The sequence below is a fragment of the Falco rusticolus genome, chromosome Z, assembly GCF_015220075.1.
Source record: "Falco rusticolus isolate bFalRus1 chromosome Z, bFalRus1.pri, whole genome shotgun sequence".
Lineage (NCBI taxonomy): Eukaryota > Metazoa > Chordata > Aves > Falconiformes > Falconidae > Falco > Falco rusticolus.
The window spans coordinates 64,832,645-64,855,389 of NC_051210.1; the positions used below are offsets into that span (position 1 = coordinate 64,832,645).

General features: G+C 41.8%; 1 protein-coding gene across 2 annotated transcripts in view; it reads right to left on the reverse strand.

Moving 5' to 3' along the window:
• Window positions 1–19,322, reverse strand: part of MAP3K1 (mitogen-activated protein kinase kinase kinase 1) — a 53,970-nt gene extending 34,648 nt beyond the window's left edge. Inside the window, exon 1 of one of the 2 annotated variants that reach the window (XM_037373704.1) lies at window positions 19,067–19,322. Coding sequence is in view for 1 of the 2 variants with exons in the window: in XM_037373703.1 (XP_037229600.1) it covers window positions 17,901–18,370 (470 nt within the window). In the remaining variant the exon portion in view is untranslated. Of the gene's footprint in view, window positions 1–17,900; window positions 18,420–19,066 lie in introns of those variants that run through there. The other variant, XM_037373703.1, reaches the window with a different exon arrangement.
• Window positions 19,323–22,745: the final 3,423 nt, after the last annotated feature.

Consider the following 22,745-nt stretch of genomic DNA (forward strand, 5'->3'; position numbering starts at 1 on the left):
GTTCTTCCTGCTCTAGACACTGAAGTTTCTGACAAAGCATGTCTGTGATTTCCTGCTTTGCAACACTATCAAAACAACTATGACTTTTTCAAAATTTAACAGGCAGACAAGAACGGATTACTGTACCTAGATGTTGGTAGTGTTTCATTAACATGCTGAAAATGGTACCTCAGCTATGAAGGGAAGCTGGCAGCAGAATTAAAGACAAACAATAACAAAAAGCAACCTAAAATTCCTGAGGGCATCAACAACAAAAGGCAATACTCATGCTCTCTCTGAAATATAAATACAAAAAGGACAGACATTTCAATACATACATTAAAGATATATTTGTCTTCATGCCGTTTGTGTTATGGCAAAGACAGTTACTAATGGAAGTTAAAGGCAGCTTCATAAGGAGTCCTCCCCCCTCGCAGAAGTGGGGAATCAAAACACGTCTTGCAGAAGTCAGCTGCATGCTTTCAGTTTGTCTTATCTGGCTAAGAAAAAACCCTTCTCTTTCCTGTCGTGGCATGCAAAAATCTCTGTGAAACCCGGGTCATGGAAGGCAGAAATCTGGAAAACAGAAGTTATTTTCAAGTGCTGTTCTAACATCTGAGCACCTTTTTCTGAAGCAATTCCTTTGACAGATTGCTACATTAAAAAAACAAAATGGTTGGACAACACAGAAATACAGCTGTTTTATCACACACACATTTCCCTTTTTAAAACTGCTGAAACCAAGTCTCACAAGACTTTTACACTGAATTGTTATGATTAGCACTGTACACAGATGACCCAATTTAAAGTACATGGCAGTTAAATAAACTTAATAGATATGATCAGCACAGAACTGAATTTTACATACCATACGATCTGCAGCAATTCAGTGCTCCCTGGACGACTTGTTTAAGCAATAACTTACTACAATAGAGCTATTAAGAACACAATGGGTAGCATTTTGCTGGAGATGAGGACTTTGTTTCCTTGCACTGCAGAATACAGTCACTGGAACCATGCTTTGCAGTAAGCACTTGGTTACTTTGTGTCGTGTCCACAGCAAACCCACCATCTGCTAAAGATTCAGCTGCATGAGGTAAGCTAAAAAAAAGTACAAGGCACTTGTTACCTGCAGTTTGCCTCACAAGATTTGTACAGCAGTATTTTTAAAAGCTCATCTAGGTGCAAACTCAGATGAGCTTTTTTTTTTTTTTAGGGAGAGTTATTTACAGTTCACAAAATGAAAGTATTTGTCTTATAAAATTATTCTCTTTACAGTAAAAGAAATCCTGTGTCATTCACATAATACATCTTGTTGAAAACGGTACAGTAAAGGCAACATTAGCTATTTGGGAGATTGCTGGGTAAGTGGCAGCTGGCTGTTCCATCTGTAACTTACCAGTTCCAGTTTCACAGTGCACTAAACTACTCTAAGATATTTTTCATCCATAGGATAGTGTACCACACACTCTCCTCAGTCCAGGGCCCAATAAACAAAGGTAGGTGTTCACATTGATGTAACAGCATTAGTTTAAAAGCAGTGTTCTTTCTGAGAAGAAAGCAGAGCATAAAATCTACCCCATGCATGAAAGCACTGCCAACAAAAATTACAATCCACTTTTGAAGCAATTTAGTTACCTGGAGTTTATATTTTAGTTTACTCGATCAAAGTATCTGTAGTTTTTCTCCCTTATGAAGGGCAGTCGAATTCAAATGTACAAGAACAATATGCAAAAATGATTATATGTCTAATGTAACACAACACACAAGTGCCACTAGTGTCTGGCAGGGTAGAGGAACAGCTATCCTTGTCTGAATCTTTTCCTGCTTTCATATGTAGTTAGTACAATTATAAACTAGTAAGATGGTATTCCACTGTATAACCCTTCAGTGCTTCACAAATTGATTTGATCATTAAAAGCAAGGCTTCTAGTGTAAACCATACCAAAGCACACTGTTAACTTGCCACCAGATCACAAGACGTTAGAGTTATGCTAGTATTAATGGCAGACCCACAAATCAACCAATTTATCCAAGCAAGCAGGCAAACAACACTAAATCTGGAAGAAAAAATTAAAAGTCTTGAAACAGTATCAAAGACACGTAATCACTTCAATACCTGTATATCCCTCCTACCTCAACCCCCCCCCCCCCCAAAAACCCAAAAAAACCCAACCCCAAACAACCCAAAAATCAACCTACACATTCTCTCCTTGCACTTCATTCCATGTGTTCAAGGATTTCATAATTGTGACCTGCAGTGACACAGAGGTACATGCCAGGTGTGCTGGTAAACTCCTTGCTTATTAATAGGCAATGAAATAAATTGAGACAGGAGACTGAAGCACTGTTTTTCCAGGAAGTGCTAAAAAATCAGACATGACAACAATCCTTTGATACTATTTAGGCATTTTTGTGAATTAATTCCTGATACAGGCCATTATGCCTTACTAGCATAATTACTATACTATTCTTCATTCCCATGAGCTGCAACTGCACTACTCTGCAGTATTTTTCACTTGTGAAACCAACCTATACTGCAGGACTGAAAGGCAACCTTACTTCTGATGGGTCCAAACTTTTCCTGACTGACTGAATACGTTGCTGTCCAGAAACAAGAATGATCTGCTTCAATTTCTTTTCCTTTTCATCTGGAATAAAACATTTCGAATATAAAAAAAAAAAAAAAAAAAAAGCCTAAATATGAGATTGAATCTGTGGAACAAGTTAAAATTTTAACTTCCGCATTTGTTTTCCACTTTTTTTAACAGTTACTCTTCACAGGCGGCTTCCAGGTTTCTCACTTCATAGCAAATCCTGCATGGTGTTTTTTACACCAGTGTGCCTAGGCCACCTTTTTAATTCACAAATTAAATGCAATGTAAATGGTTATCTGACAGAAAATTTCATACCAATCTGCAGGTTAAGATTTGTATATCCTGCAATGAAAGCAAACTGCAAAATTATACAATTTCTCCGATTCAAAAGCCTTAAGAAAACACCCCAGAAAAATAATAAAACTAAGTACTCTGCAGGAACTCCTTGGTAGCAGACAGTATTAAAAAATATTTAGTAAATTTAAGGGATTTTAAACAATATTAGACATAGACGGGTGTAATTAAGGAAGAATATGCACTGTATTTATTTATGTTTGAAAGCAATCTAAATAATTTTGCACCTACAAGAACACCTTTATTTAAATTAGCATTCCATGGGTGTCTGTCCTTTTAGGAAAGAAGCCAAAACCTGAAACTGACCTAAAATCTAGTACAGAACCTAATTACAGAAATATTTTTCCCCTTAACTTTCACACTACTGTTTAGCCCAGTGAAGAACAATGAATGGGAAATACTTGAAACACACGCGCACAGTGAAGGCAAACCCAGAAGAATAGACCATAAATGACAATGCTGAACCAGCTCCAGAGTTTCAGTAGAGCCAAGGCATGTCTCTGTTCCTCTCTATATCCCACTGTCATACACAAATCCCTACCAACACTGACTACAAGCTTTGAGGCTGGCTGAGAAATCGTTTTCTCTTGCAGGAGGCCCAGACACCCAAGGGAGCTCCTCAGCCATCGATGGGGACGCTCTTTCTGCACTTAAATTTTAACAGGAATTTCTAAAACAAATACATACATTCCTGCAGCAAGTTTTTACTTTGGTTTATTACTAATTGCTCATGAAGATTCTCCAGCAGTTTTGAACACCATGATGCCCTAAAACAAGACAGACACTAAATGCACCTGTGCTTTAAGTGTGTCTGAATCTAGTTTCCAGAGCTTCTCCAGTTCATTTTATTTCATTGGTCTAACGGAAGGTTAAACAAACATTGACTGAAACTTGTATTTCTGTACACAATCATCTTACACTTTCTTCATGCAATAATAAATTCTGGTTCGTTAAAGTGATTACCATAAAAAAAAAAATCTATTGGTTTTCAAACTGGTGGATGAAAACCAGTTAGTCTCTTCAAAAATATTTAACAAAAAGCACCTCAAGGAAGTTACATATTTTGAGAAAAGTAAAATTCTGGCATTATTCTCAGAAGATTTTTAACTGCTTCCAACTTCAAATTAATAATGCAAATAAAGTTTAATAATGTGCACTCAATCCTAAAAAAAGTCAGAATAAACCACCTAACTTTGAGCAAACTGGATGATAAACATACTCTTCTGTTAATCTGGTCCCACTGCCAGCTTCAGAGAAAGCAGGCATTACACTTCTGAAGAAAGTGAGAGACTACCAGTGACTGCTCTTCTAGATTGTTCCCTTCCCTGCCTTCACATTACAAAAGCTTCCCAAGTCATATGGAAGTATTCATAGGAGTAACCTGATTTTCTAAAAATAAAAAAGTGCAAAGCCTCCCAAAGCCATTACCAAATCTAGGATTCACATTTAAGTAACTGATTCTGCATTTCAGCTGTATTTAAAATCCAACATTCACTTTCTGCATAAGCAATTTTAATCAAAGAGGGCACAGTAAAGGCAAAAGAACAGAAGATGCATTCATTTCCAGAAAACACATAAATCAAATACTGACAGGAGAAATTCAGAACTATTAATTGAAATTTAAGAGAAATTTGAGTAACAAGTGGGTTTTTTGTATGAGCATTCAGACAAATATGTCAATCCAGAAAGCCTCAACAGAAGATGAGAATGTGTTTTAAAATGCCAATATTAAAAAACCTCCACAGAATGAGTGATATGGCAGTCACTTGGTGGGGGTGGGGGAAGCCTTACCATCAGGAAAATGAGGTTACAATGAGTGAGAAAAACTGGATATGAAAAAGATGAAGACATTGTTAGCTAGAAGTTTCGGTTATGGTTTGTGATCCTATTCAAGTACCAACATGTACTTAAAGCACAGGTGAGGCCCAACACCTAATCTTTTTTTCGGTTTTGGATTTGATGAAGCACAACTCATTCTGTTTGAACTGTTTTTTAAAAGAAATTCTCTGTACACTCAATTAAAGTATCTTCACATTGTAAAAATCTAAACTTCCACAGCTCAAGACTGTCTTTGTGCTCTAATTTCTTCCTTCTGAAGCCAAGTTATTAGTTGCGCACTCCTTGTACTAGATCCATTAGACCAATCTGTAACTTTTACACTGAATCCATTTATTTGCAAGTAGCCATAACTGTTTTACTCAATTAGGTCTTCATTTTCCTTTCACTTAATTTTATCTTCAAGAACATTCATTCTTGTTTGTGTTGCACGTTGTCCACACTTCAGAACTAAAAAATTAGAATCCGTATAAAAATCAGTGGTAACCTAAAGCAGAGTGTTGTGGGGTTTTTTTTAATCAACACACTTAAACATAAGAAACACAAACTAGGACTGTGACTTGAAACAGTAATATCTCCTCTAGTAATAAAAAATCATAAAAATGGGGGAAATAAGACTGCAAGGTTTTGCTGAATCAACTTAAGAAAGAGGAAGTTGTCCCCCCCTGTTAGAGAGCAAGTATCTTTTACCTTAAGGGAATCGGTAACAACTGAATAAGTAATTCCCTGAGATGCTCCAAGAAAGCTTTTACCCCTCAGCTGTGCTTCAGCATATGAAAGGATGAAGCAGCTACAAATTAAACAGGTGACTGGCAAGCAGTCCAAGTAGTGCGGCAGCTGTATGGGTTTAAAGTCCCATTTGTGATCACCCTGCTGTGTTATGACTCCTCTAAATGGACTCTCAACCTTAGTTAAAAACAACTTGTGTTAGCATGACATAGTAAGAAATCTATTTGATAATTTGTCTGATGACTACAAATTCACAATCCAATTTAATTTTCTCTACTTTGCTACTCAATGTAAGTTTTACTTTGAAAGCATGAAAAAAGGGGAGGAAATCCACACCTCTTACTGGAAGGAAGCACTCTGGAAGGTGCTCATTTAATGGCATTGCCACATATTAAGAGATGATAAAAGGAAGTATGTCAAACCAATGCATGATCAGATGTCTTACAGGTTTAACTACCATCACTGAAATGCATTTGTACTATGTTGAATTTAAGCTCAATAAAAAGCATACCATTCTGGAAAACCTTTACAAGACAGATGTCTAAGAAAAGCATGTAAAAAGTATTTGCTTTAACACAGAGGTAAGTTGCTTATTGAATTTAGTAAAATATTCAAAGAATTAGCAAATATTTGTGATCACTAAAAATGTCAAGACTCATTTTACTTATTATCATGAGGACTTCCATCACAGCAGCAGCCTCTCAAGATGGGACAGCAAGAAAGCAGTCTTACTTCTTTAAACAGGTGTGTAAGTGCTTTTCAAATCACTATGAAACTACATCACATATGTAAAAGACCAGAAATAAAAACTAGTTTCCAGGAAAGTCTGGTGAAACTATAGTTGGAGGAAAGTCTGTGCATGAAACAAGTCATGCCCTTGTGTCTCACTAATGGACTGTCTATGGAAATACTTCTCAACAAGTTAATTTTATACTAGGTACTTGAAGCAACCTTGCTGTGAACTAGAAGCTGAAGACTGATACCACCCATTGAATTAACTGCTACACTAAACTGACAGGCAATCTGTGACTAGGGTGATGGAGCCCCAAGTCCATGCAGATGTCAGAAAGAAGACACACCTTTGAAGCTGAGCTGGAAAAAGCCTGACTTCAGCCCAGACTGCACAGGCCAATGAAGAACACACTGCCACATAATCCTATCCTGGAAAACTGAAGGCATTTGCACAGTCAGCTTCAGTCATAATTCTAACAAGAAATACTACATGAACATTCAGATACAGGACCTGTAACTATCTCTCTGGACACCGCACACAGGGAAGGTCAACACTTTCCGGGGACAGCCTTCCCATCTACTTGCTTAACACAGGGTTAAGCATTAGCCAGCCAGCCATGCACATTCACAAAGCTGGAAGCAAGCTGCTGTACGGATACAGAACAACATAGTTCTCAGTTCTTACACTCTGACTGCCCATTTGCAGGTTTTGAAGGACTAATGTAGTTAAAACTTAGTCAACCATTTTAAATCCTGTAATTACAGTTTATTTTATTGACTGCAAATAAGTATACAGTAATCCAACAAATCCTTATCAAAAGTCACCATGGTAAGAACCAGCTACACTAACCACTTCCCTTGGGAGAGCCAGCTTTATCCCCTCCCAGTTATAAAAACATGCCGTTTATTTGAACATGGAAAGGGAGTAGCAGTGCTAGACCCATATTGTCTCATTTCCTATTTCCTTTTAGGTATCAAAATGCAGACCTTGTCACAATAAGGCTCAGAAATGCAATTAAGCAGACATTGGGCCTTCAGGAGAGAAAGTGAGATATTAGTTCTTGGGGGGTGGGGGGGGGTGGGGAAGAGCAAGTTCTACATAGCATTTTTTATTTTCTGAAAGTGATTGTACAGGAACTTGAGGAAAGATTGGATAAGACTGTTACGGACAAATGCCAAAATCTTGCCTAGTTATAACTACAGTGAAAACTTTGACTGCGTTTGTGCTTACACATTAATTATTTGTCATTTCAAGCAAACAAAACAGTTATAAAAATTTCTTTAGGGCTAAAACCATAGCCCTGTTTTGTGTCTCCACCAAATCAAAAATTTGTCATCACATTTGCTGCACAAGAAAGCATTTTGAAATCCAGAGGTAAGTTTCTTCTCCCTCACAGATTACTTAAAATTAACATGTTTTTAACTATATTAATTATTCTATTATATTAATATATTAATGTTAAAATATAATAAATATTAAATTAATTTAGAATTAAAACACTAAAGATTAACAGAAAAAGAAAGCCTGTTCTTCTTAAGGTACCAGCTCCCACAACACAAGCTGTGTTCTTCCCACAGAGGGGAGACAGAGCACAGCTGCTCCCAACTAGTATAACCAGTAGAGCTCTTTTTGCATAGATATCAATGTTTCACAGATCTGAAAATGCTGCAATTGCACAAATCAGTCTTCTATCTGTTTTTGGCTTTGTTTACATACTTACTAGTTGTGCTAGTCAGTGAGATGTGTAGCCCTTTTGGCTCTACAATCAGAGAAACTTAATGTACAGATTGTACCAATGGTAACTGGAGAAGGTAAATTCATTCAGTAGCTTTTCCTTTACAAACATTAATAGGAACAGAGCTGAATTATCTCCCAATAAGTTAGAAGAATCAAACAGTATTTTTTATAGTTTAAAAGGTCCTAGGTTTATTAAAGAAAAAATAATATTTACTTTTGACAACTTTAACTGTTACATCCTTTGAATCCAGGTTTTAATCGTGACAGAAACTCTCCATTTTTAGATCTTGCACAAATCAACACATACCAAAACACTATCAGCATGGTGTAGGCAGAAGCAAACTAAGAGCACTAAACATAAGTAAATTGAAACACACGTTTTTAAATGAAGATTCTGTTAGAACCAGGAGGTCTTGCAGTTTGTAACACATACTACCCTACCAGATCTTGAATTTTGCTTTTCCCCAGGCCCTATAGGTACCTACTGCCTGAAGAGATGGTCCACCTCACTAACCCTACGTGTTCCATACCAAGTTTTATGTAGCCGAGGGTCAAGATGCACAGCACTTGCCTCACCGTTGTGAGTACAACTGGTTATGCCAGCACTGCCCTGCTGCCAGCAACTTGACAAAACTGACAGGCACAGAAGCTTCACCCAGAACCCTGCAGGAGTCATACGTAATTCCAAGGTGGGTGTAGTGGTAATTCGGGTCCCGATTTTCCTCTGCATTGGGATTCATGTTTCAAATGAAACCCAGATTAGAGAAGTTTCACCTACTCAGTGATAAACCTTGCTTTATTTCAGTCTAAGGCATCAATCCCACAACTGGGACAGATACACAAGAAATGAACACGTGCTCACAAAGAGTCCCAATCAAGCCTGTAAGGCTCCACCTTTGCGTAAGGGTTTTATTAGAGGCCACTCACACAATTAAAACCTGTATTTTTGTTTAAGTCTCAGCTACTTATGGTTATTTAGGTCTCAATTAGTTATGCACATTGAATACTTTAAAGACAGTGGAAATACTTATGCATACATGCTTCCTGGAAAGAAATACTTTTTTTAAAAAATAATTTCAGAAAAAGTCAGAGACCCACTTTGATGAGGCTCCTATGGAACTCTGTCTGCACTGTAGAAGCTGGCAGATTTCCTACTAGTTCCCCTTGCTAGTTCCTCGGCAGTCCACCCTGTGGGCTGAAAGAAAGCCAAAAGCCTGAAAGTTCTGGCTGTGCTCTCCCCTGCAGTCTGGATTCCCAGGGTCTACATGTGGCCTGCCCTGGCACTAGACCTATATTCCCATTTGAAATTTTAAAATACAGTAATGTAATTCACACATAGCTGATTTCAAAATGCCAAAGCAATCGTCCTTCCCCATTTGGCTTTGCTGGGCATCCTCGCTAGTGGCAGAACTGTAAAATACCGCCATGAACATGCTGCTCAGAGCAAGTCAGAACAAGCAAATAGTAGAGCATACTAATTTTCTGCTGAGGTGCTAAGGGGAATTACATACTTCAGCATATTTACCAAAACAAGATGGCTTACCATTGGTACCTGAACATGCTGGAACGTAACCACATGCTTAAAAGACAAAACCGAAGACACAGTAGTACTGTTCCTCTTACCGTACATACAACTTTCTAAAGAGCTAATCTATACTTCAAAATTTTTCATGTTAATAACTTAATTTCAAGACCAAATATAATTATACTCCAAAAGAGTTTAGAAAGATGAACATTAAACAGTTCCATTAGTTCAGTATCACCAATTAGAGAAAATAGGAATAGTTTGGTTAAAGACTGTCTTTCTGAGAAATGCCAGAGTTTTCAAAGGTTTGTGAAGTCTTTAGTAAACTTCTATTACTTAGCGTATCCCAAGAGCAACAGCCAAGGAAACTTACTGAAACTGACATATTTGGTACAGACAGTAAACATTTGAGTAAGACATCATCAAGACCTCCCATGGATATCATAGGGCAACTTTCAGCTCAAACCCTTTCAACATTTTTTTTTTCCTTAGAAAGGGAAGTCCAGCTTCCACTGAAGAAACAGAATTTGTAGGAGTCTAAAAATGCAGCCTGCAAACCCTGACTTCCTTTGTGGATAGAAAAAAAATCTTTGCCTAAGAAATTGTTTTGGGCTGAAATGACAGCACCCCAGGTACAAGGAAATGGTACACATTTGTTTATTTTACTGATCTGCTGCTTTCTAATCCTTTCCCTCATGTTTTATATTCTCAAGAAAGTCACTTGGACCCATAAGACTTTGAAGTACCTATACAAGGAAAAAAAGCTTGCTTTCTAAGAATCGAATCCTTCACTATCAACAATATAGCTGAAATGACTGACAACAGTAACCATTTCAAGTGGAGGCATTCTGACTTGTAGCAGACGCCAAAAGCAATCGTCAGGCACTACACCACTGTAACAATTCTAATTTGCCCTGTATTACCCAAGCCAAACACTTTGCCAGTCATAAATGCTTCTCCTCAGCTCAGCTTGCTGAGGGTATTAGTGTATGTTGGTTTACAATACTGAACACATCCCTACATGAAAGCACCCTACAACTTTGCACAGAGATCTGCACAGATTAAGGAGTTGTACTTCACGCTTTCTTGCATGTAAGGCTCAGGAGGGAGCTGCTTCTTCTCCCTCTTCATGTAATACTGGCTTAAAGCAAATATAGAGAACAATCCACACTTCTGTAAGACCCCTTTCCCCATGTAACCCTGCTCTTTCTTCCCAAGAGCCTCTGGGAGGGATAAGAAATGTACATACAGTTGCAACTCAGTAAATTCTTGTCAGGGAACAAAACTGGAACTCTCAGTTTTAGGGTCATGTTTGAAGAAGGTGTGAACAAGGCTGTGTGGAGCAGAACGTACTAGTGCAGGAGATCCTGGCCCTAACCTGGGAAGTTCAAAGACAAAGCTAGTTCTGCTGGTTACAGTGACCTTGCCAGAAGCCAGCAGCCACCACTGCAGAACAGGCAGTGAAAAGCCTAGCTGTGTCTGCTGGGCAGTATAGAAGAACTAGTTTCCACGTTTACCATGGAAAACCTAACAGAAACTGGAGTGCCCCGCTGCTTCCTACAGCCTGGGGGGCATTCAATATGCCTGCAAAGATCAGGAAACCTACTGTATTAAACTATTTATTAAAAATACACGCAGAACTTTCAGTTAAAAACTCAAAATAACATCAGTTCTAGATTTACAGAAAAGCTTATTTTCTGGAACTGTATGTAGACATCATTGAAGTAACTTTTAAAAAATAAACTTATGTATAATAATACAGTTTAAGAGAAACACCATCCAGCTGCACTCCATTTAAAAATCAGCTGTTCACATTTCCATTTCAAGTCTGAACAGCCAAAGAAATTTACACATCTATGGAAGCCATCACCTATGTTTTATTTGTATGAATAATCCAACAAAATTAATAAGCAACATCAATCCTTAATATAGGAGATCCTTTCCAAACTTTTAAGAACACATTAGCACCATGCTTCATTCATGCATGCGAGCTTACTGCAGTTGGGACTAGCATGGATTTTCTTACATTAAGCAAGCAAGTCTTTAGTCATAGGCTAGGCATCTGCAGAAGCATTTACTTTAGCAAAATAACAAACATTTCAGATGTATCTTATGGGAACACTTAAGATAGTGATTACATATCTGGTGGTAAAGTTAAAACTTGCAGCAAGAGGAAAAAAAGCCCGAGAGGAATATTTGTATCATACCTGGCCACTCTAAAGTCTAAAAACATGGTAGTAAAAAAAAAAAAAAGTGTAAAATATTGGTAAACTGAGAAAATGGTCACTGACTACATGTGAATTTTCAAAGTACATATTCAGCAACCAGAAATTAAGGTACTATCATAATTCAAAGGAATTAGAATATTGTCTTAACCATTACAAATATACACTTACCTGCTAGACTGTATTAATCTGGCAAGCTCAATAAACTCTATAAGAACTGCAAACTGGAGTTTCTGCCAGTTTCACCACACATTTCAGGTATCTGCATTTTGTATGCTTCTCCAGATACAGAAGATTTAAGCATTATCTGAAGGCAATGGGGAAACCCTATTATCCACTGAGCTTTGAAGCTTCCCTTTTAAAGAACGCAAAGAATTACTAAAATAAAAATCTGCACACATTTATTAGTAGTAGAATGGGAGATAACACTGATGATTTGTTTAAAAAAACAAAAAAATCTTAATTTGCTATTATATATTTTTCCCTCAACACTTGAAATATTGACACCAAGCCCTTTCAATATCTGAAAAGAACAATCCTGAAGATAAAACAAGCATGACAGTCACATATGACTTATAAAAAATCCTCAGGGTGTAAGAGGGTATTTGAGAGAAATAACTAGTGAAATTAAATACATATCTGTGAGCCAAAAAAGGGAGTATTAGTTGCATATCTTTGAGGGTAAACCACCAACTCACAGAAGGATCTGATCATCACTGCTGACAGCTGAGCAAAGACTCATTTCAGTTTGCACAAAAGCAAGATGACTGGATGCTCAAGAAGATGCGAGGAGCTCAGAAAGCACGATATCAGATATGGTCATATGTCAGTGTGGTCTAGCAGACAACTCATTTTTCCAGCACTCTACTCACACCTTCCACAGTGACCCTGAACAAGTTATAAGGAGCTGCAGTATCAACAGCAGCGTGAAATCTATTGATGAGAAATACTAGGCAAAAATTGAAGTCACCCAGCATAATAGTAGCAGCCATTCCACTACAAATAAGAACATTAGGACAAGATAGATAAGAAGGAACAGTATTATGTTGTTTTTCCGTGAATGATGTGAGCAGTTTACACTTCAGGGACACAAAAGAAATAAATGTAGACTGACGAATTCCAGTTTAATCTCATAGCAGAGAAACAGTGACATTCTAAGTTTAAGGAAAAAAGAAAAACTTTTTGCAAACACCTTCAACTCCTTAGTCATCAGATGCCGAGTACCATCAAAAAAAAATGGATATTTCTGAGCAAAACTGAGGGAGTGATGGGACTATCTGCTTTTAAGAAAACTTGAGAAGTGTTTCATCACTTTCTAAATAAAAGGTAAACAATTCCCAATTCCAAAATACTCAAGTATCAAGTAAGTAAAGCTGCTTTTTTTAGGTCATTTTTCTGCCAAGATCCAACAAAATCGATCTTAAAAACAGAACAAAAAACAACAAAACACTCAAAAGCCAACCAAAACAAAAAAAAAACAAAACCAGAACTCCACAAACCAAGAAACAAATTAAAAAAGCCCAAAACACAGAAAACTCTGAAGTACATCTTACAGGAAAAAAATAATCATGACTATTCACCGCTAAGCAGGATTCTCCAGTTCTACAGTGGGGCGAGACAGGAAATCAGAAACATCCTGCAGGCAATGCACTCGGCCTCCAGGTAAAGATAAAAAGGGAGGGAAGCAACAGAAAGCAACTTCCCACTTAACTATGTTCTCCTAGTCCTATGGAAACAAGTAATGAAGCCTTCTTAAAGTCTTTCTGTCCACCCTGCCTTAAGAAAAAGAATGAATTGTAATTCTAGAGTTTTAAGTGAGAGCAGAGCAGATAAAAAGTAAAATAAGACGACCCTTAGGTCTTTGCAGAGAAGCCTCCAAGAACACAGAGGTTAGCATTAGAAATCCAGACCTCAAACCAGATCAGTTCTCTTATCACTACTGCTGCTGAAGACCAGTTTTACAAGTTTGTTTAAACAACAGCTACATGGCAATGTATAATTTCTATTTTAAACAAGCTGAAGCCAAGTTTCACCAATACTGGAAGCTGGCAAAAGCCAACAGATGCATTCCCACAGTCACCTCACCCCCCACCCCACCCCCCCACCCCGTCACTTGCTTCCACTCCTGCCTCATCCTCTCCTGCACCATCACCTTTACTTCAACTTCAAACAAAAATGCATTAGTGCACTAGAAAATCCCGGCAAGTTCAAATCCATCATACACAAGGAAAAAAAAAAGAGATCTTTAAATCTTGTAGTCTAGATGTTTGACCTTTGGGTAAGGCACAATTGCACGGATCTACACAAAGGTATTGGACTGAGCAGTACTTAGACTCCACTGAGTGACAGTGGAGACTGAACCTTTAGTATCACTAAATCCAGTGAGACAGAAAGCTCCAGATCAGTTAGTTACAATCTATTTACTTTGCACAGGAACAAAGAAACTGCCATACCAGATCAGACCATTTAAGCAGAACCCTACCCCTTGCAATAACTAAGAGTGATAAAAATCAGACATAGTGGAGGGTGACCCTCTTCCAAAAGTACTCTCAAGCCACAGAGCTCTAAAGAGGTAGGAAGAGAATTTTCTCTTGCAGTACTATGCAGCTCAAACTGGAAGCAGAAAATCTGGTAGTTTATTTAAGCTGCCAGTTAAAAATATCCAGCATCACAGACTTGGTTAAAACACAAAATTATGTTCTACCTTAGTCAAGAACAGCCAAGGTCAACAGTAAGCTGTGTTTTATACTCTGCTACATCTTGACCATGAAGTTATCAGCATTTAAAAAAAACCCCACCACAAAAGTAAAACCTTGGCCATGCTGTGCTTTTCACATGCCCTCCCTCTGTTCCCTCCCCACTGTCCAGTTAAAACACATCTTCCTCAGTCAACAAAAGGCACTACAAATACATAAGCAGAGCTAAAACCACGAAGCTTTTACTAGTACACTTATACATAGTCAAAACTTCAGTTTCAGAGTCTTTGGTGTCTCTAGCAGGTGTCAAACAGCAACTGCAGAAAATACAGTACAAATATCTACAAAGGTTGTATTGCAGCTGAGCTATCTGACAAGTCTGCCCTATCTAGCACACACATTTTCAAGTTCAAACACTTAATCTTCACACAAGTCACACAGTACATGGTTACTGTATGCAGAGGAGATGAATTGCAGCATTTACTGCTTTTAATTTTTATAGAAACGTGGTTATGGCAGTATCCTGTAGCTGGGGATGTAACTGGTGACCTACATCAATTTCAGACACAAATAAACATCACTTACAGGGTCTGCAATTTTTAAAAGAACATTGTTAACATTGCAGGGAAGAAGGTGCATTTTGCTTCCATAGATTTCCCTCAAGTTACAAGAAATTGTAAGACTGTTATTGCTGAGCTCATTGTTTGGGACTTTTTATATAAACCAAATCAATATACTGTCAGTACAGATATGGTCTGAAGTGCTTCATGTTGAAGCTTTATTTCCTAGAACAACACCCAGCTCTTAAAAAGATAGCTTGCAACATTCACTCTTAGCGAAATATTTGCTCTACTGCTGTGACAAGCTGAATACTTGAGAGATTAAACAAAAATGGTAGTATTCACATTTAGGACTTAACAGCAGTGTCGGTTTCCCTTTTCAGCTTCATTCTGAGGCTCATGCAGGTCTTCCAGAAAAAAAGAGAAAGAGAAAAACTATTTAAAATGAAAGTAACTGTAATACCAAAGAGACCGATAGGGGGACATTGGAGCACGCATAGTATCTTTTAACAGTAGACAACTACTGGATTTGAAAACAGAATAGAAAACCTCCACATAACACATTATTTCGATTATGCCCTTCAGTTCGCCTCAATAAAAGTCTGGGCAACAGCTGCACGGAAAAATTTAGTGTGCAATATGCTAACTGCTGCTCACGTACAAACTAACCTCCCACCTTCTGCTAGAACAAGTCAATATTACAATAAGGGCAGAGAGATGTTTTAAATTCTTGATATGGCCTGACAAAGTGGTACTTTGTTAACGTCTGTTTACTGGTAACACAACTTATAGGATTAGTGAGACACTCTACATGACCATTTATAGGATATATCTGAAGAATAATCACCATTAATGTTGCCATGTACTTTCAGCTGTACTTACAATAAAGTCAAAGTAGACTATATTGCTAAAGTAATGAAGAGAAAAAGCATCTGGCATTTCAGTATTTTTTACAATTTTTTTAACATTCCTAGTGGAATGCCAGAGCATTTAGGAGAAGGGTTTTAACTTGTACACACATTCAAAACACTGACTTGTCCAAATGCAGGTACTTTTAAAAGTAAGCAAAACTGTCCATTAGAAATGAACAAATTCCACGGCTGTTCTGTCATTGTTGCTGTGGGACTGACTAGCAAGGATGGACTTCGTTTTAGCATCAATGCAATGTATATTGACCTTCCTGAACCTCTAAAATCGAGCCTAACTCCCACTTGCTATCACCACCAGACTCTATATTGTTTTAAACATGTTCCGACACCAATTCTTTATTTTCCTTGAAAACCATGAGGCTGGTTACAATTGTATTACGAGATACAGTACACTATAACTTCATTACTTGACAAAGACGGTGCTAAGAGTCATAAAAAGACAAGTTATTTGCTGAAACTCATACATTATTCCCTCAAGAAAACACTTAAATGCCTCTGTACTTACAGAAGGATTAGTGGGAAATCTTACCTGTTATAACCACACCATACCAAGTTATTTTTTTACACTGCCCTAGAAACAGACCAAAATCCATCCAAATTCCTGAGAGTTCATATGAACAGGACATTGGTCTAGAAAACAGTTCTCATTACAGTAGCCCCAAGATAAGTCAACCTTTTAAAAAATACCCCTGAGGTTTGACTGACATAAGACCCAACTGAAAGGAATACACGACTTGTGTCCAAACTGGAATTAGATTTCTTATGAGGTTTAAATAACTGGCCAAACTGTCAAGACAGCATTAAAATAGGTCCTTGGGCGTTAATACCAAGTCCTTAAACTATGCAGTCCACATCATATAAAACTTTACAAACAATCTATAGGAAATTGTCAACTTCACACCAAAATTACACCATCACTACTGCAGTGCCTTCCCACACACACTGCTGTTAAGACCTCGCAAGTGCACCTAAAGCTGGAGCGTGTGCTGAAATACTTAAAACTGCTTCACCACGGACCTGAGTTTGCTTTCATCTTGAATGCTTCTAAACACGTCGATTAGGCAAAATATGGGCAGTTCTGTAAAACCTCATGAAAAAGGACTTATTAAATAATCCGTACAGAAGGCAAACACAGCCTTCATATGCAGGGCTCTAAATGAAACCACCAAAATGTATTACCTAGACCAAACCACTACAAAATTGCTTTCCCTTGAAAAAAAGAGAGGGGGCACTTATGGTAGAAAGCCTTACCCACGTCCCTTACTAAGAATTAAAGAAATCAATTCCGCAATACCTCCGTACAGCAAAGGGGAATTAGACTTCGGAGGAGTCCTTTAAAAAAAAAATAATTAACTCCGTGTTTCTGCTGCAAGCTGCCGGGGCAGCGCAGGAGGCGGCCAGGTGCCCGGCCAGCAGCCAGGCAGGGGCGCAGCCGCCGCCCGCACCGCCAGCACCGAGCTGCGGGCGGTCAGCGGGCCCCGCGCCCCAGCGGCTGACACATCCGGCCCGCCGCCGCCCCGAACCCGCACCCCAGCGCCCCTCGGGGCTCCGGCCGCAGATAAACGCGAGGGCACCCCCCGCAAACACACGCCCGCCGCCGCCACCACCCCCCGCCCCAGCTCGGCTCCAGGCAGCCTGCCCCGCTGCTCCGCAGCCGGCTACCGGGCCTCGCCAGCCCCGCGCCGCTGACAGCTGCGGGCGGACGGACGGCGGCACAGCTCGGCCCGCCGCCACCCCGCCTTCCCCCACGCACCGGGTGTCCCCGCGTCCCGGGAGAGGGCGGCGGGCGACGGCTGCCCGCCGCGCCCCAGCCCCTGCCCGAGCCCCGCGGGCAGCTCCCGCCGCCCCCGCATCCGCTGCCGGCCCACGGCCAGGCGGCGGCCGGGCGCCCGCGGCGAGGAGCGGGAACCCACCCCGAGCTCTCCCCGCGGGAACAGCCCCGCCACCGCCGCTGTCACCCGCCGCCACCCGGGGTCGAGCCCTGCCCCCCCTCCCCTCACCTCGAGGGGGGAGCCGGCTCCATCCTCCGCTCCGCGGCGGGGCCGGTCCCCGCCGGGCTCCCCGTCGGCAACGGCTCCAGAAGCTCGGCGCAGCGGCTGGGGGAGGCAGCCGGGCTGGCGGGGCTGGAGCGCGGCGGCCCGGGCAGGTAGTGGAGCAGCAGCGTCTCGGGGGGCTCCGGCGAGGAGGCGGCGGCGGCCGGGGCGGCGGCGGGGAAGAGGGGCGCCTCGGGCAGCCGGTCCAGCTCCACGCTCCGCACTTTGCGCAGCTGCTTCCGTCTCCAGTCGGAGCGCTGCTCCCGGCAGTCGTCGCCGCCGCCCGCCTCCCGCAGGAGCCCCCCGCCGCTCCCGGCGACGCTCCCCGCGACCGCGCCGCCCTTCAGGCTCCCGCAGGCGCCGGCGGCGGCCGCCTCCGCGCCGCTGCCCGAGGATAATCCCGACGACGAGGTGCGATTGCCGCCCGCCGCCGCCATTTTCTCTGGCGGGTCACATCGGGCTGCCGGAGGACCGGGGGGAGCCAGCACTCCAGCCCGCTGCGGAAACGGCGTTGCCTGCGAAAACGGCGTAGGGAGGGGGCGGGCGGCGGGCGCGGATTGGCGGCGGCGGGCGGCGAGGGCGGGGCGGCCGCCGGTAGGTGCAGCGGGGGCGGGGCCCCGCGCGCTGCCCCGCCCCGCCCGCCCCCGCGCAGGTGTTGGCGGTTGGAGGGAGCCGCGCCCGCCCGTCGGGGGTAGGGCCCGGGCCACCCGCCCGCCGGCAGGCCGGGCCGGGCCGCACGGGACAGGGCCGGCCGGGCCGCGCATAGCCCGGGAGCCGGCGACAGGCGCCGGGCGGCGAGGAGGTCCCTGCCCCCACGCGGCCGTTACCACGTGTGGGAGAGCGGCGGGGGTCCGGCGGCCCCGGGGCGGGGTGCCGCGGCGCGGGCCGGCCGCCGCCGTGTGAGGAGCGGCGGCGCGGGGAAGCCTTTCCCGAAACGCCGGCCGGCTGCGGGCGGCGCCGCGCCCTATCCCGCAGCACCCCGCCCTGCCCCCGTGTCCCCAGCAGCCCCAGACCTCCCCCAGGCCGCGTCCTCCCCGGGAGCCGGCAGAGGGTCGGGGAGAGCGCGCAGTGCCCGCCGTGCCCGGCCGCGCCGCAGCGAGCCGCCGGGAAGCCGCTGCCGTGCCCGGGCTCACCTGCTCGTTCTCTGCGATCAGTACGAGTCAGCCCGCATCCTTGCTGAAGCCTTCGCGCGTCCCCCTCCGGGCTGCCCTCGCTTGGCAGGCGCTGCTTCACCCGTCCTCGGCTACCTTTCCATGCCTCGGCTACTCGGAAGCGTTGGTGTCTCGTCGGAGCGCACCCGTTTCCATCTGTGCGTGCCTACGCACGTGCAGCCTTAGGTTATAGCCTGCCACATATACCTAACGCTGCGGCTGTTTCCCAACAGACTGGGAGAAAGGCGGGAGACGTCACATGACCAGAACCTTGGGGAGGTCCAAGTAAAATGTACTCCTGGTCTAGATTTCCACTCGACCGCAATTGGGTGGTTTTGCTTTCAGCCTCCGAGCTGCGGGGAAGGGGCATACAATTTTGCAAGAAGAGAAGGGCGTACATAGCTGTGAGAAAGGTGCCGTTTTGCTGCCGTTGAACAAGCCTCCCTATCTCAATGCTGATTTAATCTGAGTTGAGGCAAGGAAAGCTAAACATCGCTATGCATGCCAGGTTGTTTTCAGGGCAGTGTTTTTCAATACAGTAGAAGTCGCACAGTTCAGGGCACTTTTCTTTAGCTGAATATCTTAGGCTTATTTCTCACAAACTGCTATATATCACTCAAGTGTAAACATTAGCTAAGCAGCTCTGCAATTACATTAGTATGGGCACTTTGCTGAGATCACTGCTTTGATCCAAAGCACTAGTTAGGTGAGAATTACCTCCTAACAGAAGCAGATTCTTTTTTGCCTTACATATGTGATCAGAGCCTGACCTAAATGTAGAATCCTCACTGAAGGATGCCTGGAGCAGATTAGAAGAGATCTTTCCCACCAGACTTGTAGGAGCAAAAAGCCCAAGGAGACTACTTGTACTCCATTTTATTGCAGAATAGCAGCAGTATACACATGACTTCGAGGTCACACGAAGTGATTCACTTAGGTGGTCTGTCAGGATGCCACACTAACTACCCTTAGGAAGGTTTTTCAGTGAAGGATGACGCTGTGAGAAAGTCAGTTATGTTCATTGTCATCTTTGGGATAAGCAGGTCATCTAAATATCCTCTTGTGATGTACAACTCAGGGGTGTTGTTCCGAGAAACTAATTCTGAATTTCATAAAGATAGTATCTGACACTTATTTAAAGCTGCTACTATAAATCAGGTACAGTTTTCTGGAATATTCCTAGAGCAAGTCTTATTGTTAAAGAGATGTTACTAAATGCAGAGAAGAAGAAAATATGTACTTTGCAGAAGCAACATGAGATTAGTTGCATGCAAATTCTGAAGCAGACGGTTGAAATGAACTCAAATTATTACCAGTTGTTGGCAGTGTAACCTGCATGTATGCAGGATCCTCTGGTCTTCAACAGTCCACTATTATATCTTTTCAAATATTCCTCTTTGCCATAAAATCACATTCACAGGAAAAAACCCCAACACCTTATGCTTTTGAAGTATTTTAAACAGAAGAAGAAAACAGCTTTAGGAATTTATTAAAAACTTGTCACATGGAGAAGGAATACAGCTTTTAATAGCAATTGGTTGGTAAACAATACAGAGAAGAAAAAGCAAATCCCTAATTAAAGTAAATCTAGGAGATAAGAGGTGCATACGCATCCTTTTGTTCTGACGAGCCCTGGGAGACACCTCTGCCAGATGCTAAGGCTCCAACAAGGCTTAAAGGAGAAGAAAACTTGGGAAATTCAAGGCCAAATGTCAGAGTGGTGATGGGGTACTGAGGAATGTGCATGTGCACTGAGGTGACATGCTTTCCGCAAGGCAGCTAAGAACAGGGCAAAACATGAAATCCAGGAACAGTGGGAGGCACCAGTATAAGAAATAATTAAGCGTGGACAAGTGCTGTCACCATCCCTGTTAAGGCACAACTTTGCCTTTTGAGTAAGGTCAGCATTATCAAGGTTTTGAGTTACTTTTGGATAAGATGGAAAGTGGAAAAAACTCACTATGTAGTCATTAAAGAATACATGGCATGTCCCCTTGTCCAACTCTAATAAATTACATTTTGCCTATGATCTTTATATTCACCTTATTGTTTGAAGTGGATGTTTCTCCACTCTGCCTTGACCAGGACAGTACAGTGTCAAGCAAGAAAACACCTGCCGTGCTTCACTGCAGAGCGCTAGATAATGCAGTATCTGTATGCAACATAGATTTATGCACAATAGGGAGGCTCTGCTAGAGGTACTGAATTCTGAAATCAGTAACTGAACATGTTGACTGACATCTGTGTTTTCCTGTGATCTGCTCTTAAAATCCTTTTGCACTTAATATGAGTTGACCTGATTGTAAAAAAGCATAAAACTTACTGAAGAGAAAAGAAAGATACTCAGTTACCTCTTGCACAGATTGTTTCTCAGCTCATCTAAAATACAGTTCTGGAGGGTAACATGAGGCTTTGAGCAGTTTTCAGTGGGCCTATTTCCCCTAAGTCCCAAGTAGTGGCACCAAGGGTTTGTTATGAAACAGAAGCCTTTGGCCTCAAATTAGCATCGTGCAACATTTGGAACACCAACTGTTGTACACAAAGAAACGTCTGTTTAGGAACACGCGAAGTTTTTGCAAGCCAAGGAGTTTCCTTGTTGCACAAAACCTGTAACAGTGTCATGAATAACCAACAATTTTCAACATGCTAGAGATAGGAATCTGCCGTGCCCCTGAATACATAACCTAGGCATTATCATCCACAAACAGAATAAATATGAGAGATAACACAGTCCATAGCTTCTGGTCTTGACTAAACATGCAAAAAGTGCTTTAATGCTGTATACAAACTAGATTGTCCCCATCTTGTTCTTCTGTGTAGAAAGACTTATCCCCACCTTGATCTTCTGTTCATTCTTTCTGTTGTGAGAAAGGGAAAACAAACCTGCTCTTAAACCATAAGCCTTTCCTGTTTATTCCTCTGTGTAATGGAGAAGTCAAGCAACTAAATGAGGACATAGAGTCTGAGGCCCTTTTCATTCTTGTTCCTTAGGACCTGCTGAAAATCTGCTGGTGTCTATGTTGGCTGCAGAAATGCTTTGCCATCTTGCTGAGGCTCAGTTCTTACTTCATAGCATAGCAGGTATGCCTTCTGGAAGAGATTCCACTTCAGAAAATCAGAATGCCATATGAATTTTTAGGAGAGAGAAAGCTGAGTAAAACCAGAGCCTGTTACAGGGAATTCTGTGGGTTTAGTTCAGGTGCTGGGAATGTCTAATCTCACTGTTATTTCAGTGTTTTTCTTACTGGTTTACCTATTAGTTTCAGCTTTTATTTCCATGGAAAAATGTGTTTAAAGGTTTCTTAGTTCACACAGAACTGAACTTTGTTAAAAAAGTATTTTGGATCCACAAAACTTAAGACTACATCTTGATCAAGGTGTCAGACACATTATATAAGAAAAGAGCTGTATTTAAACCTCCGGGTCTTTTTCTGCCAAAGCACATAATAACAGTTCTCTGTTGATTTTTAAGAACTAACAATACTGATGTTTCTTCTAACAGACCTGCACTGTCTAGCCACATTCATCATAGTTACCAACTTTCTTGCTGTAGCATCTACTCATGAACTGGGGAACCTTTTGGTCTACCCACTAAAGCAAAAAGGTCATCTCTCCCCAAAGAATTTACCGTATAATATGAAACAGACAAGGAACAGAGCAA